We start from the raw sequence: 15,552 nt of genomic DNA, 5'->3' as shown, positions 1-15,552 counted from the left end.
CCGGCTAATTTTTTGTATTTTTAGTAGAGACGGGGTTTCACTGCGTTAGCCAAGATGATCTTGATCTCCTGACCTCGTGATCCGCCCGCCTCAGCCTCCCAAAGTGCTGGAATTACAGGCGTGAGCCACCGCACCCGGCTTATTTACTTATCTTTTTTTGAGTTGGAATTTCACTCTTGTTGCCCAGGCTGGAGTGCAATGGCACAATCTTCGCACAACCTCCGCCTCCCGGGTTCAAGTGATTCTCCTGCCTCAGCCTCCCAAGTAGCTGGGATTACAGGCGTGCACCACCATGCCCGGCTAATTTTGTATTTTTAGTAGAGACAGGGTTTCTCCATGCTGGTCAGGCTGTCTGAAAGAACTCCCGACCTCAGGTGATCCACCCACCTCAGCCTCCCAAAGTGCTGGCATTAAAGGCATGAGCCACCATGCCCAGCATCTTCTGATAGAGTCTCACTCTGTCACCCAGGCTGGAGTGCAATGGCACGATCTCAGCTCACTGCAACCTCCACCTCCCGGGTTCAAGTGATTCTCCCACCTCAGCCTCCCAAGTAGCTAGGATTAGGCACTCACCATCACGCCCAGCTAATTTTTGTATTTTGAGTAGAGACGTGGTTTCACCATGTTAGCCGGGTTGGTCTTGAACTCCTGACCTCAGGTGATACGCCCACCTCGGCCTCCTAAATTGCTGGAATTACAGGCATAAGCCACCGCACCCAGGCTTATTCTCTTCCTATATGAACATGTCTTACTGGATTAAGGCCTACCCTACTCCAGTAGGACCTTGGCTCAAATTACCTGCACCAACCCTATTTCCAATTAAGGTCACATTCTGAGGTACTGGGAATTTAGGACTTGAACAAATCTTTTGGGGGCAGCATTCAACCCACAACAACTATGAAGTCCCAAATGCTTTCCAGCCTCAGCAAAGGCCAGATGCCAAGGTGTCCTCTTCAACTCACCCACGTTCACATTCTCGTAGGGAGTGTCACTCCTGAAGGCCAAGATCTTCCTGGAAAACGTTGAGAAGCCACAGTAACACCACATGTGTCTTGAAACACACGCACACGGACTCGACCTAGTAAACATTCCTTGGGCAGGACCCTGGAATTATGCCTTTCAATTCTATTTGGTTTCCATGCTTTTCTTCTACCCATTTCCCCCATCTAGATGTTATCCAAAAGAAGTCAGGAAATTACAGCGTTTATGTCTGTGCCAAAAATAATTGAGCGTTCCATGCAACTATGGGCTCTAACGTAAGAGTTACTTTTTGTAAAGCCTAAGGTCAAGTTTGTTTCTGCAGAAGATCATGTTACTAGCAGACAGAGACCTTCAAGGTATGATCTGCCTTGTATCAATATGGACCTTGCGCGTGACAGCAGTCTGTTTTGGCAAACCTGGGAGGGGTGAGGTTTTGATGGCTCCAAGCATCATCAAGACTCCCAGGGTGGTGACCTGTAGATTTCAGAAAAGCAAATGAGGACTACTAATATGGAAGAGAAACCCACGGTATACTGAGATCTGAAAAAGTTAAGTCAACAATTACCATTATCAGCTGGATGCAGTGGCTCACGTCTTAATCCCAACACTTTGGGAGGCCAAGAAAGGCAGATCACCTGAGGTCAGGAGTTCAAGACCAGCCTGACGAACATGGTGAAACCCTGTCTCTACTAAAAATACAAAAATTAGCTGGGCATGGTGATGCATGCCTGTAATCCCAGCTACTTGGGAGACTGAGGCAGGAGAATTGCTTGAACCCGAGAGGCAGAGGCTGCAGTGAGCCGAGATTGTGCCATTGCACTCTAGCCTGGGCAACAAGGGTGAAACTCCATCTCAGGAAAAAAAAAAAAAAAATTACCACTATCATCCAAGAGCAAGATCTACTCCTGGGAAGAGCGTATCCAAGCACTGCAACATCAAAATGCCAAAAGCAAACCCTTTATCTCTAAACAAGGGGAAAACTCGTACTGCCCACTGAGCTTAGCTGGCCAGGGAGGACTTTGCTAAGGGTCCCGACTTCACTCCATCACCTGTCAAACACAAGCAAAAGAATCTCAGGGCTGTTCTTCCCCTTTGTGGCAACAGCAGCTGCTTCCAGGTTCTTCACCTACTTGCTAAGGAAGGCAAATTAAACTGCCACCCCATGATACCCCCTACCAACTTGCAAAAGGAAAAGACTGGAAAATGTTCAGAAGTCCTCGGAAGTAACAGCAACCTCCTTAATAATGCACAGCAGCCAACGTTTCCCCAGGGAATCTCGATGGGCTCCAGAAACCCAACCACTGCCAAATCATCAGAGAAGTTTCTCTTTGTTTCTCACCCACCCATGACCCTACCTTGTTTTGTTTATTAACATTCAAATATAAGAACCTTTGGTCTCAGAGCTTACTGACACTAGACCCCCAAAAAAGAAAAGAATGACGGCCACTGCATGGAATCATTTCAATGAGAAACAGAGCAGTCATCCCTTTTCTAACCCACAACTTAAATTGTGCACACATGTTAGGTAAGACAATCAAGAACTGCTATTGAAAACACTCTCTCTGCCCTTTCAGGAAATCTATAGGTGCCCCTATCTGCAGGGCCCGGGGCACCTTCCAAGTGCCAGGTACCCAGATGGCCAAAGTACCCAGTCAACAGATGGGCAATCCCGCCGACAGTCTCTCTCACATAAGTGGAATTCTAGGCAGTATATACCTTCAGACAACTGATGGGGTTTCTTTCAGTGCAACCAGGGAAAAAAAGGAAGCGTATCTTCATTTCTTCTGTCAGAGGGCCAAGACATCAGTGATATCATGTGCCTCCACAGCCAGTGTGCCACAACAGCACAGGGCAAGGGGAAAAGGGAGGGTGATTCCCACTAACGTGGGGCTTGAAACAAAACCCACCCTGGGCCACGAGAAATGAGGGTCCACCAACCTAATGCCAAAGGGCACTGCACCCTTATTTCACAAGTAAGCAAGAGTTTCCAGAAAAATCTGCAAGGGAGGGCTGGGCACGGTGGCTCACGCCCGGAATCCCAGTACTTTGGGAGGCCGAGGCAGGTGGATCACGAGGTTAGGAGATCGAGACCATCCTGGCTAACATGGTGAAACCCTGCCTCTACTAAAAAATACAAAAAATCAGCTGGGCGTGGTGGCGGGCGACTGTAGTCCCAGCTACTCGAGAGGCTGAGGCAGGAGAATGGTGTGAACCGAGGAGGCGGAGCTTGTAGTGAACTGAGATCATGCCATTGCACTCCAGCCTGGGCAACAGAGCGAGACTCCATCTCAAAAAAAAAAAAAAAAAAAAAAATCTGCAAGGGAGCTAATGTTTCAGTAGGATCCTCTTGAGGGGACCTGGTTTTTGGCTACAGCATCAGCTCAGGTGTTGGGAAGAAAAACTCATTATCGTGCATCGGACTCAAGAGCTCAGTGGCAGTCCCCAGACTTCAAGTGGGGATGTGGAGAAAGAACCCGGCAAGTAAGAAGCACTGCTTGGGCGGGCGTGGTGGCTCACGCCTGTAATCCCAGCACTTTGGGAGGCTGAGGCAGGTGGATCACGAGGTCAGGAGATCAAGACCATCCTGGCTAACACGGTGAAACCCTGTCTCTACTAAAAATACAAAAAAAATTAGCCGGGCGTGGTGGCGGGTGCCTGTAGTCCCAGCTACTCAGGAGGCTGAGGCAGGAGAATGGCATGAACCCGGGAGGCGGAGCTTGCAGTGAGCCGAGATCGAGCCACTGTACTCCAGCCTGGGCAATAGAGTGAGACTCCATCTCAAAAATAAAAATAAAAAAGAAGCACTGCTAGTGATTCCCTTCAATCCTTGGTTGACTTTGGGGCGTTTCCAGAACACTGACTGCGTTGCAATTCAGCACAGCTCCTAAAAGCCAGACTCTGGTCCAAAAGCAAGTTAAGATGCTGATAACAGAATAGCCCTTTTTCTTTCAGCCCTTTGCCCCCATAACTTCCTCTTAACACTCAACATTTCAAGCCTTGATTGAGAGATAACTGCCAACCTAAGATCTCTTTTCACCACTCCAAAGCAAAGCAATTGTGATCTTGTCATATCAACCAGATAAATCCAACTTAATGGGAATGCTTGGTGGCCAAGGACAAGATGCCAAGAGCAAAGCACCGGGTTGGCAGAGTTTAAGTTACTTAATAACATCCAACGCCAACATTAAGTCAGGAATCGTTGGGCATTTGGTAGAGAATTATGAATTAAAGATTATAAAACTGGCATTGAAGCAATAGTCTTATCCAATGGGGAAAATCCTACGGCTCCCAGTTCCCTTTGAAGCCAGGCCACACATGGCAAACTCTAAACACATCACTTCCTGGAGGAGATGCCAGGCTGCTTCAACTCGAGATCAAGTACCTGCCGTGTGCATCACAAACATCCAGCAAGTACATAACCCCTGCCAGACTCCTCTGCTCCTGGAGTAGCACAAAGACTCGATCTCTGGTTTCCCCTGCAGGCAGATGAAATGAAGAGGATGTCTTGGGTGGATGAGCACGATCTCATTTCCAAAGAGAACTTAGATGAATGGAAAACACTGGCATGCTGCACGTCCACTGCTTGCATTCGACTGAATGCCAAGTCCTCCTAAGAAACACCTGCCCAGCCTGGCGCGGTGGCTCATGCCTGTAATCCCAGCACTTTGGGAGGCCAAGTCGAGCAGATCACCTGAGGTCAGGAGTTCGAGACCAGTCTGGCCAACATGGTGAAACCCTGTCTCTACTTAAAATACAAAAATTAGCCAGGTGTGGTGGTACGCACCTGTAATCCCAGCTACTCAGGAGGCTGAGGAAGGAGAATCGCTTGAACCCGGGAGGTGGAGGTTGCAGTGAGCCGAGATTACGCCATTGCACTCCAGCCTGGGGGCCAAGAGCGAGACTTCATCTTAAAAAAAGAAAAAAAAAAAAAAAAGAGAAACATCTGCCCAAAGAACACCCATAATCATTTCACTTCCATTCTTGACCACTGTACAGTATGCTGAGTACAGTATGCCAGTGTACCTGTCCTCAATACAGTAACCTTCCATGAGACATTGTTCCCAAAACATTGGCCCCTCTTAATGTCAATAAACTGTCCCTCAGACATTTCCCAACACCTCCGGGGTGGGGAGGATGATTCTATCCCTCTGTAGTTGAGAGACACTGATGACAGCATAAGGCCTGGGGTAGCTGAACAGTCTCACTAGGGAGAAAAGATGAAACTTCAGGTTCCTCCCCAACAGCACACAAAACTTGCCTGCTCAGGGCATTAACTAAGCCACAGTCAAGCCATAAATCAGCTCTGCCCTAATTCCATTCACCCAAAAGACTTTAAAAGCAAAAACAAAAACAAAAACCTACAGCCAGACTTTCAGATTCTAACAAGAATACTTTTATTATACACGTATCATACACACAACAATTGTTTGGGGAACATTTACAGGCAGAGTTCAATTCCAAATCTCCATTTCACCCACACACACTGTACTGCACACTCACCTTAGGGTTCAGCCCAACAGGAACGAGACAAAGTTATTGCTTTCTGAACAGAGAGTTTCAATTAAATAGAATCTTCCAAGCCAAGAACAGAGCCCAGCATCCTCTTAATTCTTAATACCCTGTATATATATGAATAAAACCTTATGATGTGTTATAGATTACCCCATCACCATTAAAAGTTAATATTAAAATTGGATCCCATGTCTCAAAAAAGTCGTAAGAAGTGCACCAGTATTTACAGACCCCATTAAATTACGCATAAATAAAATCTGTACACTCAACGCACTGTTTCTTAAAATACAGAACCTCCACGGGGACTTGGGGGTGACAAGCAGCAACAAATTGCTTCGTGCCTACCCTTTTCAAGTTTACTCGAAACATCTGAAATAAATATGCAAATAAAGCTTCAGTACCTTAAAGGAACATGTCATTTCAAAGAGTCTCCCATTTGAAGAGTTAACTTTCAAAGTTAAAAAAAAAAAAAAAAGGAGAAAAAAAATCAATCAGCAGGCTTTGTTTCTACAAGTTTCCTAAAACCAGAAGGCCCCCTTTGAACACGGGGTTTAGAGTGTGTCAGATACCACTTATTAACTAGTTGCTAAGCAGATAGAACCTTTGCCTCCTACCAGAGGACTTGATCTCCGAAGAAGCTAGATACACACTTTTCTTTTTTTCAAGGTAAATATTTAGCGGACACAAAAACCAGCCATTACCTTAACACTGAAAAAAAGGTATTGTTGATCTGTTGATCTAGAGCACATCAATTTGACATTTCAATGGCTAAGTGTGTGGGTCTGTTGGCCCAGGGAATGTATTTAAAAGATTCTAAAACTTGTAGCACCACTTTCAGAGAAGGAAAGAATGGGGTTCAAAAAAAAAAGCTTAATGAATAAAGAGCCAGTACTTGTCACCTTCTGATAATAGGTCCAAAGTTAGGAGATAGCTCAGCGCTAGAGAAACAACTAAGGAGTCCAGGGGCGGGTGATGCAGAACCAGTGAAGGCTCTTTAAATAGTAAGGTAGGTAACAAACTCTTCCCCCAGGCCAGGAGGGGTTCCCAGTCTGTGCTGTGGAGAAGGATTTTTGCAGTCCTGTTCCTTCCCTACTCTCCGAACCTTTCTTCGTCCCAATTTTATTTCCTGTGCTTCTCCATTTTCTCCAGGGTTTTGTTAGAATCAGCTGGACTCTGGTCTCCAGGGTTCATGTAGGATTTGTCTATGACAATCAGGGCTTCTTTGATGTAGTTCTGCAGGGCAGACACCGCGGCACAGATGGCCTGGCTGCCAAACCCGTGGGTAATCAGGCTGAAATGAGACAAGCAGTTCTGTATGTTCGTCTCCAAGACTGGGGCGAGCCTGCTGGTCCCATGGGGTGTCCGGTCTTGGCTGAGAAGTTCTGTGAATTCTTTACACAGTTGCCTGTGAAGACAGTCAGTTGACTCGATGAGTTCCATCTCCTTACAGGTCAAGAGCACAGAACCAACTACCCTGAGGCTGGCGCCCGGGAGGCAAGCACAACTGCTTCAACCCGAGGAAGGAGAATTTAATACTAATAGCCAACTGCTGCGCTTAGCAACTATTCTGCGCCAGGCTCTGAGTTAAGCTGTTTTAAAGCACTATCTTATTTAATCCTCACTGCAATTAGAAAAGACAACAGGATTAACTTAACCCCAGCTAACTGGCCAAGGTCACCAGGACTGGTAAAAGTAATGGAGCCTGGATTCCAACCCATGAGCTTAAGGGACAGTTTACCTTGGTACAAGTTGGTTCCAATAAACAAATTCCGTGAGGAACCGGGAGAAGGAAGCATCCCCCTGAAACTCTGACTCCTGACACAGCCTGGTTCACTGCGCTTTTACCCCATTTCCTGGCTCGACTAGTTCTGCTTCATTTACCATCATTTTCAAATCAACTTACTGTTGGTTTCTATGAGAAAACCCACAGCTGCATTAAGTCGTTTTTGAGACAGTTAATTTGCCCTCAAATCCACCCTGATCTTTACATTTGAAAGACAAAAGTCTTGCTATCAGGAGGTAGAAGGCACACAATCTCTCTTTACTGGTTGTGACAAAACAAATCGGGTTTTCAACACATTTTTGTAAGATATGCAAACACAATAATGAAAGGGTAGCTCAACTACTTTGAGTTGAATAACTAAGCAGCTCAAAAGTACTCATGGCTGAGTCATGCAGTCTTCTAAATCATACAAAAAGTTAATGTATTTGACTTTGTAAAGGAAGCTCCCTTGCCATTTTCTTTTGCTCCACCCTAATTTATTTCAAGAATATTTCTTTGCTGAGCCATTGGGACTGTGGAGGGGGAATCTTCTCAACCTCAAGGTCTAGAGCATTGAGTCATCATCAAATTCAAGTTCAGATACTTACTGGGCCGCCAATAGCATGTTCTTCCTAGCTGCCATCTCATTTCGTCCTCCGAGATGAGGTCTGGTTAAATATTCTGCCACTGGTTTACTAGGAAATTCGGCTTCACAGACATAGGCAAAGTCCCTAGCCAAATGCACAGCTTCACCTAGAATAATCAGCAACAGCTTTTAGGATGGCTGTGGTCACTGAGGCCAAACTGCTCTTTTCCTCTCTCTTTTTTTTTTTTGACACGGAGTCTCGCTCTGTTGCCCAGGCTGGAGTGCAGTGGCCCGATCTCTGCTCACTGCAACCTCCACCTCCGGAATTCAAGCAATTCTCATGCCTCAGCCCCTGAATAGCTGGGATTACAGACATGCACCACCATACCCAGCTAATTTTTGTATTTTTAGTAGATACAGGGTTTTGCCACATTGGCCAGCTGGTCTTGAGCTCCTGGTCTCAACCAATGGCTCATGCCAGGGATTATAGACATGAGCCACAGCACCCAGCCCCCATTTTCTCTCTTTCTAGTAGTATTCATTGTCTACCAGTCACACGTTGCATGCAAGAATGAAATCATATACAGGGCAGACAACTCGGCTGGTAGGTAGAACTTTCTAGGGATTCTCAGTAGGTCCTCCACCCCAGGAATAGAGGGTGGAGATCACACAATGTGAGCAGAAAAGACCCTGAAACTTCTAACTGCACAGTCAAGTCAGCCCTCTGTATCCGTGGGTTCAGAATCTGTATTCATCCAAACTCAGATTGAAAAGATTCAGGGGGGAAATAATGAATGGTTGTGTCTGTACTGAACATACACAGACTTTTGCCATTATTCCCTGAGCAATACAATGTAACAACTATTTACATAGCATTTACATAGTATTACGTATTATAAGTAAGTGATGCAGAGATGATTTAAACTATACGGAAGGATGTGTGTAGGTTATATACAAATATAACATTTTGAACATCTTCAGGTTTTGGTACAGGACCTGGAACCAGTGCCCCATGGATACTGAGATGAGTAAACTTGAAAAATGTTTACCAGTCCTCTGCTCAACAGATAATCAAACATACCCATGTTTTCTCTTTATATTAAGTAGTATCATTTTGGGGAAATAGGAAAATTTAAGGTCTATAAACGTGTTTGACAAAAGCAAAGTAGTCACTTCTCTATAAAATGGTGACAACATCTGACAGCTTACTTTTTTTTTTAATAGTGCCTTTTTACTGAAGGGGCAGATCTCTAGAATGTTTCTTTTAAAAAAGATGGGAGGGATGTGTTTCCTAAAAACCAACTTGGAGCACCCTTTTCCCTGTCCGAGTCAGTGGAAGAGCTCAGGGAGGCAACCAAGAGAGTTTCTCCCACCCGAGAGGTACCTTCCCTGGCTCCAGGGTGCAGGACTGGTGAGCTCTGCAAAAACCCAGATGGTGGAGGGGCCCCCTGGGTTGACTGAAGCAGCCTTGGAGAGCCATTGTTCTGGAGCACACTTTCTTATTCAATCACCCTGCCTGGCTAGCAAGAAACCCCAGCAGAACCGCCGATTCTACAGGCAGGACAGCTGTTCTCAGACAGGCAGCTCCTTTCTCCTTGCCCTGACCTCCAAAGGCACTCGTAAAAGGTAAAGCAGGGACTCTGCCAAGTCTCTTTGAGCACCACGTCACGCCATCAGAGCAAGGAAAGAAAGTCTTCAAAAGAGGGTACTGCCACAGGGAGCCCGTTTCTCCTTGGCTTCCCCTGCCCATAGTGAGAGCCCTAAGCCTCCCTCAGCGTCCAACTCTTCCTGGGAGCAGTAACAACATGCTTTGTTTTGTTTTTAAAAAATTATTTTACTTTCCCTTCAGCTCCTTTTAAAGGTTGTGTTGCATTCTTGGCTACTGTCCAGGTTGGGGTAAAGGGGCCCCCCATTCAAGAAACTGAAATGCTATGTCCTACTATCTTAGCACTGGCGAGAGGAACTTGTGCGTGGGCCAGGGGTTCGATTAGTTTTTTTCTTTGGATGGGAGGGAAGAATAGAATTGTGAATCGGGCCAGTTGTATTGTATACAAGAGGTTCTCTTCACTGACCACAATCCCCAGCTACAAAATAACCCACAGCTACAAAAAACAGAAGCAGTACTTCTGCTCACCAGTAAGTAACCAGCTTTTATTCAAGGTGTCCCAAATGATCAGCTGTTATCTTTCAAAAAAAACTGGTTCATTTAACAGGAAATACCGACACCCCTAGAGTGTGATTTCTTAGGTTAGGAAAACCAGTTTCTTTCCAACATTGATTCTCTGGGGAATACAGAAGAGCCTACCTGAGCAACCAGATACTTAAATGTTAACTTATTCGATAAAATTAACTGTGATTCATTCCAATAAACTTAGAGAACAATTCCAATTGCTTTCATCTCTACTTGCAACCAAGTTTTAAGAGTTGTTTTCCAGTTTTTCTGCAAGAAGTATTAAAGACACAGGCACAAATTAAAAACATCACGAACCAAAAACAAAACCCCACTGACCTTCTACTAGGGATGTCAGGAGAGTCACATGAGCGGCTTTCCGCCTCCCAGCCGGAAGATTCAACCCAATCTTGTCTAACTTCTCCCGCAAGGACCGGCCTCCATTTTTCGATTTGGCTCTAAGAAAAAGAAAAATTGACTCTGGCTACTCTCAAAAACAAACACACACACACACACTTCAAAAATTCTAAACTCCTAAAGTGCTGCTGTCAAAGCTGAAATCCATCAAAGGCTATCTACATCACGTGACCCATAATGAAAAGTGATAGCAGGGTCCTCTTTTAGTTAGTCCCCGTAAGATACAAAATCAATCTTTCCTAGCATCCAACTCTGCATCACGGAATATTTCTAATTGTATGGGAGCAGATGAATTTTCACTTGTGAAACTACAACAGCCCCACAAAAACTCCCTGGGGAACAAACCCAGGGTGCTCCCCCCACCTCCCCTGAATACAGATGCTATCACTTCATACATGGGATCAAATTCTAACCAAGTGAGAATTTGTGAGCGTCGTTTTAGCATTTCCTCCCACATTTGGCACTTTCTAAAGGAGAAGAAATGTACTAAAACTCTAACCCGATTAGAATTCAGTGTTAGGCATAAAGTCACATAAATGTTAAAAATACCTCCTGGGCCTCTGATACACCCACCTTCAACTACCCGACCACTATGCCTAGAATTGTGCCCCAAGTACCTTCTGAGAACACCTCCCAGTAACGAGGCATTTAAGCATTCAGGTGGGGACAGTCGCCTCTGTACTTCAGCCACTGTCACTTTGTATTTAGACGTAGAGCTGAGGAGCGACAATCTTCCAGGGACCGAGCAGAAGACCTCAGTGGGGTTCATTACGGCCCCCACCAGCTCCTTCTGACAGGGGAGGTTCAGAGGGTTCTTGGTCATGGAAATGGGACCTGTGAATGAAGGTCAGAGCTGGCAGTCACAAGAGCTCTCTCTGAGCAAAAGAGACCTTTTCAAAACCACTAACCAAAGCTGAAAGTGATCTTTAGACAAGCATCGTTGCACACCCCACGATCAACTGCAGGCTGACTTTATTTAAAATAATAATAATAATAAGACTCTCACTCTGTGGCCCAGGCTGGAGTGCAGTGGTGTGATCTCTGCTCACTGCAGCCTCAGCCTGTGGGCTCAAGTGATTCTCCAGCAGGTGCCCACCCCTACATCCAGCTAATTTTTTGTATTTTTAGTAGAGATGGAGTTTCACCATGTTAGCCAGGCTGGTCTCAAACTCCTGACCTCAAGTGATCTGCCCACCTTGGCCTCCCAAAGTGCTGGGATTAGAGGTGTCAGCCACTGCACCTGGCCATGGCTGACTTTTTTAAAAAGCCCCCTACTTCAGAGACAAATCTAATCTGAAATTCACAAGTTAACACCTTGGGAAGTTAATTAGTGAAGATCCAAAGCTTGGAGGGTTTCTTTTTTTTTTTTTTTTCCTAGCAGCTGCTGAAAACTATTTAATTAGAACATTTGTTTTCAGAAGACTGCTTCAATACTAAATAAACGGTGAGTTTTTTCCCCACTCAAGAACAACCAAAATCATAGGACACATTAAGATTCTTTCCAAAATTTTTCAGTGCAGTTGGTAACAGTAAATTTAATCATCCAAACTAATACGTTCTAAGTTTACTGAAAATTTGTAGTCTTTTCTGAGTTTTTCTTTAAAATCCATTTTTCCTGCATCCTCAATCCATTTAAGCAGTTCAAGTAACAGACTGAAACTACCTTCAATTTAGGCCTACTCTATTTCCCAAAACAGTCAAAATGGTAACCCTGGTAATCCTGTCAGTTAAGTAACTTAATTTCATAAACCACTCACTCACCAAGTAATCCAATTTGCCAAATCCCCTCCTCCCCATCCTGCAAAACTCTCCCTCTGACAGATCATTCCAAGCTCTGTTCCTTTTAGAGGTAATTCATTTGGTAGGCCAAATTGCTTCAAAACTTTTCTTGCAGGTCAGAATTAAGGAGGTTTTCCATACACGTGTTTGAAATCAAAAATAAAATCACAACTTATTCAACAATTAAAATTGTTACAGAACCAACCACTCAACGAAGGTGTGCCTGTGACTTTTTTCTTGTTGTTTTTCAAGTTAAATCAGTGTTCACTCGCTCTGGAAGAGTTTCTCTCACATTGTGAAACACCCACTGGAATTCAAGGACATTTTTCCAAGAAAAAAAACTAGGCAGTAACAACTCTGGAGATGAAGAGACAGCTCCTAGGAGGTCGGAGGGAAATCCCCTTCTGTCACTCCTAAAATCTAGCTTCCATGAATCCCTTTCAGTCCCTTCTACCACAAATGTCCCACGCTGGCCACCAAATACCCCCAACCTTGCCAGTCAACTTCACAAGCCCAGATCGTGTGACCAGAGGAAGACGATGCCACCTTGCTATTTACCTTTGCGAATGACTGTCTGATCGTGCAGCAACAGGTGCTGGTCGTCGACATTCTGGGGGAGAGAGGACAAAATTCTCTTAAGTTCGGGGGAGCCTAGAGGAGTGCGGGGTGGGGGCAGAAGGCCGTAGGGCGAACAGGTCCGGGAAGGAGCCGCAGCGCCGCTCACCTGCACCTCGTCCATCTGGTGAGGCATGTCGTGGAGCCCCAGGTTCTCGGCCAGGCCCGCGGCATCCAGGGCGTGTGCGTGGGGCAGCAGCAGGTCGGAGCGGCGGTAGGCATCCCTGCGGGCGCTCACCGCGCCCGCCTCCAGCCCGGAGAGGTGGGGCAGCAGGCCGGCCGGGCGCCCGTGGTGCGAGGGCAGCCCCGCTCCCTCCTGGCTCTGGCGGCCGGGCCAGGCCTGCTGCTGGCTGCCTGTGGGCGCCGGCTGGTGCAGGGGGTTGATGGCGGCGGCGTACGCTTCCCCCAGATGCGAGTAGGGGTCGGCCGACTGGGAGTAGGCCAGCTGCTGGTAGGGAGGGGGAAAGTAGGGTGGCGGCTGATATTCGGCGACTCCAGTGTGGGAGAGGGGTGGCGCGGGGCTGTAGAGATGCTGCCCGGCGGAGGAGAGGTGGGGGACTCGCGGATTCCCATTGCTGCTCCCGTCGTGGCGATCCTGGAGGGAAAAAAAAACAGGAGACCCCGTTAGTGCGAAACCCCGCTACTGCGAACTGGCCGGCATCGCCGGGCTACGCGGAGGGCCCCAGGGGACCAACCCCACCCGGCCCGGCGGGGCTTGCCCAGGGTCGGAAGGTACCCGGGGGCAATGCGCCCCGAGGATTTCGTTGTAAGCAAAGAGTGCGGGGAGGGAGGAGAATCTGGTGAAAGACCTGGGGGAACGAGTTCTCAAAGCCCGGCAGCGAAGGTCTAGGCGCTGCTCCCAAGCCCGAGGCGCTTGGAGGCGCCAAGTCCGAACCCTGGGTCTTGGGCCAGAAAAGCCCGGGGCCGGAGCCCGGGGCGAAGGAGCCAGAGCCCGGGGCGAAGGAGCCGGACGCCCGGTGCAGAGCGATCTCGTGGAGCCCGCCCATGACGCAGGGACTGCTGGAGGTGGCAGCGCGGCAGGCGCGGATAGAGTGCGCGGCGCGGGAAATGCGCACCTCCCCCGCCCCCGGGACCCTCCCTTCCACGCCCTCGGGACAAAGACCTCCAAGCGGGCGGCGCTCGCAAAGCAGGGCCCGCCACCCTGCGCCGCCCTGGGGAGTGAAGAGGGAGGGCGCGCACAGGGCGGCCCTCCCTGCTGGCCGGGCCCAGCCGAGGGGAGTAGTAAGTGGGGGCGCCCTGCACTGCCAAGGGCAGTGTTCTCGCACGTCGGGGCGCAGAGGGGGCATGAAGGACCCTGGAAATTGGACAGCCTTGCCCGCGCACGTTCCCTCGCCCCTGGGCGGCCCGACTTAGTTTCTAAAGGATGCGTCCCCATCTGCCCAGGGGTCTCGGGGCGCCGGGAACCTGGAGGAACATGGCGCTGTCGCCTCCTGGCGGAAGCGCCCGGGCCTGCGGGCAGGGGCAGCCCTCCAGGGCCCGGAGGCGCAGTGAACTCCCGCGAGTCCGTGGCCCGAGCTCCGCGCTCCCGGCGCTCCGGAGCTCGCCTAGCGCTGCCTGCGTCTTCTTCCTCTTCCCGCTCGCCGCCTCCTTCCCTCCCACTCTCCGAAACTCTAGCTCAACCTGTCCGACAGGCTGGAGCACTCGCGAGCGCTTACGGCCCCATCTGGCCTCGGGCACCCCCCCCCCCACTCCCCAGCCCCCACTTCTTTTGAAAGCCAAACTTCGGTTGTTTTCGTGCTTCCCCGAGGAGGTAGCGGGGCAGGTGACAAGCCGGCCTTGGAGGAGTGTCCGCCAAGGTGTCGCTAGCAGGTAGCCTCATCTGACCCCTTTGGACGGAGACTTCGTGCGTAAAAGCCACGTCTGAGGGTTGCAGACGGGGCACTTTTCCGAGAAAACGGGAAGCAGGGCTGTTTGCCGCTTAGGAAAGCGCCCGGTAAGCTGTGTGGGTGGGATTTGCCATTCTCTTTCCAGGCCTCGTTCCCGAGGGGAGGCTATTTAGGAAAAGGCCCTATACAGGAAAGGGGCCCCGCAGAAATGGACTAAGGGGTGTCCGGAGAAGTGGATCCCGTCCCACCGAGAGGCCAGGGCTCCTCTGCCCTCGTCCCCGACCTCGGTCCAGTGGCCCCTGCCTCCCGGACTGTCCTCGGCGGGGCGGGGCTGCACCCCGGAGCCCCAGCTCACCTCGCAGTCCTCTTCGTACTTGACATTATCGGTTATTTTCCACAACATGGCGTCCGGCGTCCGCCAAAACAGTCGCCAGTTAAATCCAGGATCCCCCCAGCCCCCAAGCGGTAAATCCAAAATCGGGGTCACGGTGACCAGGCGTCTGCCGCCGCCCCCGCCGCGCGCGGGCCTTGCTGTCCGGGTCACTGGACGCGCATCGGCGGCTCTGCGAGCGTAGATGCTGCCGCCGCGAGTGTCAAGACCGCTGCCGCGGACGGGGAAAGCCGCGCCCGAACTGTGTGTCCTGGCGATAGCCGGGGGACCCGAGCGCCTTAATGAGAAGGAAATTATCATAACTCCTCCCCGGGGGCCGGCGCGGAGGCCCAGGCGCCGGGCGGGGCGGCCCCCAGCCAGTCCCAGCCTAGCTCCGCCCCGCACCCGGGCCTGGCGCAGCGCCGAGCCCCACGCTGTGAGGGACGAAGAGCGGAGTCAGTGGGCGGTGCCTCGTTGACAGCCGAAGACCTTCGAGGCCTGGGTCCCCCGACG

At 49.2% G+C, this 15,552-nt stretch overlaps 1 protein-coding gene across 2 annotated transcripts; it reads right to left on the bottom strand.

The window, feature by feature from the left end:
* Positions 1-5,351: 5,351 nt before the first annotated feature.
* TFAP2C (transcription factor AP-2 gamma) lies at positions 5,352-15,334 on the bottom strand. Of its 2 annotated transcripts, none has more exons than XM_003806157.6 (7): positions 15,025-15,334; positions 12,932-13,417; positions 12,766-12,817; positions 11,046-11,262; positions 10,351-10,469; positions 7,864-8,008; positions 5,352-6,898 (listed from the first exon to the last, which is right to left on the bottom strand). In XM_003806157.6, the coding sequence occupies exons 1-7, from the start codon at positions 15,070-15,072 to the stop codon at positions 6,613-6,615; spliced, it is 1,353 nt and encodes a 450-aa protein (XP_003806205.1). In that variant the 5' UTR covers positions 15,073-15,334; the 3' UTR covers positions 5,352-6,612. The 2 variants fall into 2 exon arrangements, with proteins under 2 accessions (XP_003806205.1, XP_063457160.1); XM_063601090.1 differs by having other exon boundaries at positions 6,645-6,936; positions 15,025-15,309.
* Positions 15,335-15,552: the final 218 nt, after the last annotated feature.

The sequence above is a fragment of the Pan paniscus genome, chromosome 21, assembly GCF_029289425.2.
Source record: "Pan paniscus chromosome 21, NHGRI_mPanPan1-v2.0_pri, whole genome shotgun sequence".
Classification (NCBI taxonomy): Eukaryota; Metazoa; Chordata; class Mammalia; order Primates; family Hominidae; genus Pan; species Pan paniscus.
Note: the sequence above shows the minus strand (reverse complement) of the source record. Positions and strands in the feature narration are given on the sequence as shown.

What these genes read in the sequence shown, in the direction of transcription:
- TFAP2C (XM_003806157.6), bottom strand. Translation starts at nt 15,072, where the DNA reads ATGTTGTGGAAAATAACCGATAATGTCAAGTACGAAGAGGACTGCGAG. An exon ending in AGTACGAAGAGGACTGCGAG is followed by an intron (nt 13,418 to 15,024) that starts GTGAGCTGGGGC and finishes TTTTCCCTCCAG; the next exon opens with GATCGCCACGACGGGAGCAG. An exon ending in TCAGACAGTCATTCGCAAAG is followed by an intron (nt 11,263 to 12,765) that starts GTAAATAGCAAG and finishes CTTCATTCACAG; the next exon opens with GTCCCATTTCCATGACCAAG.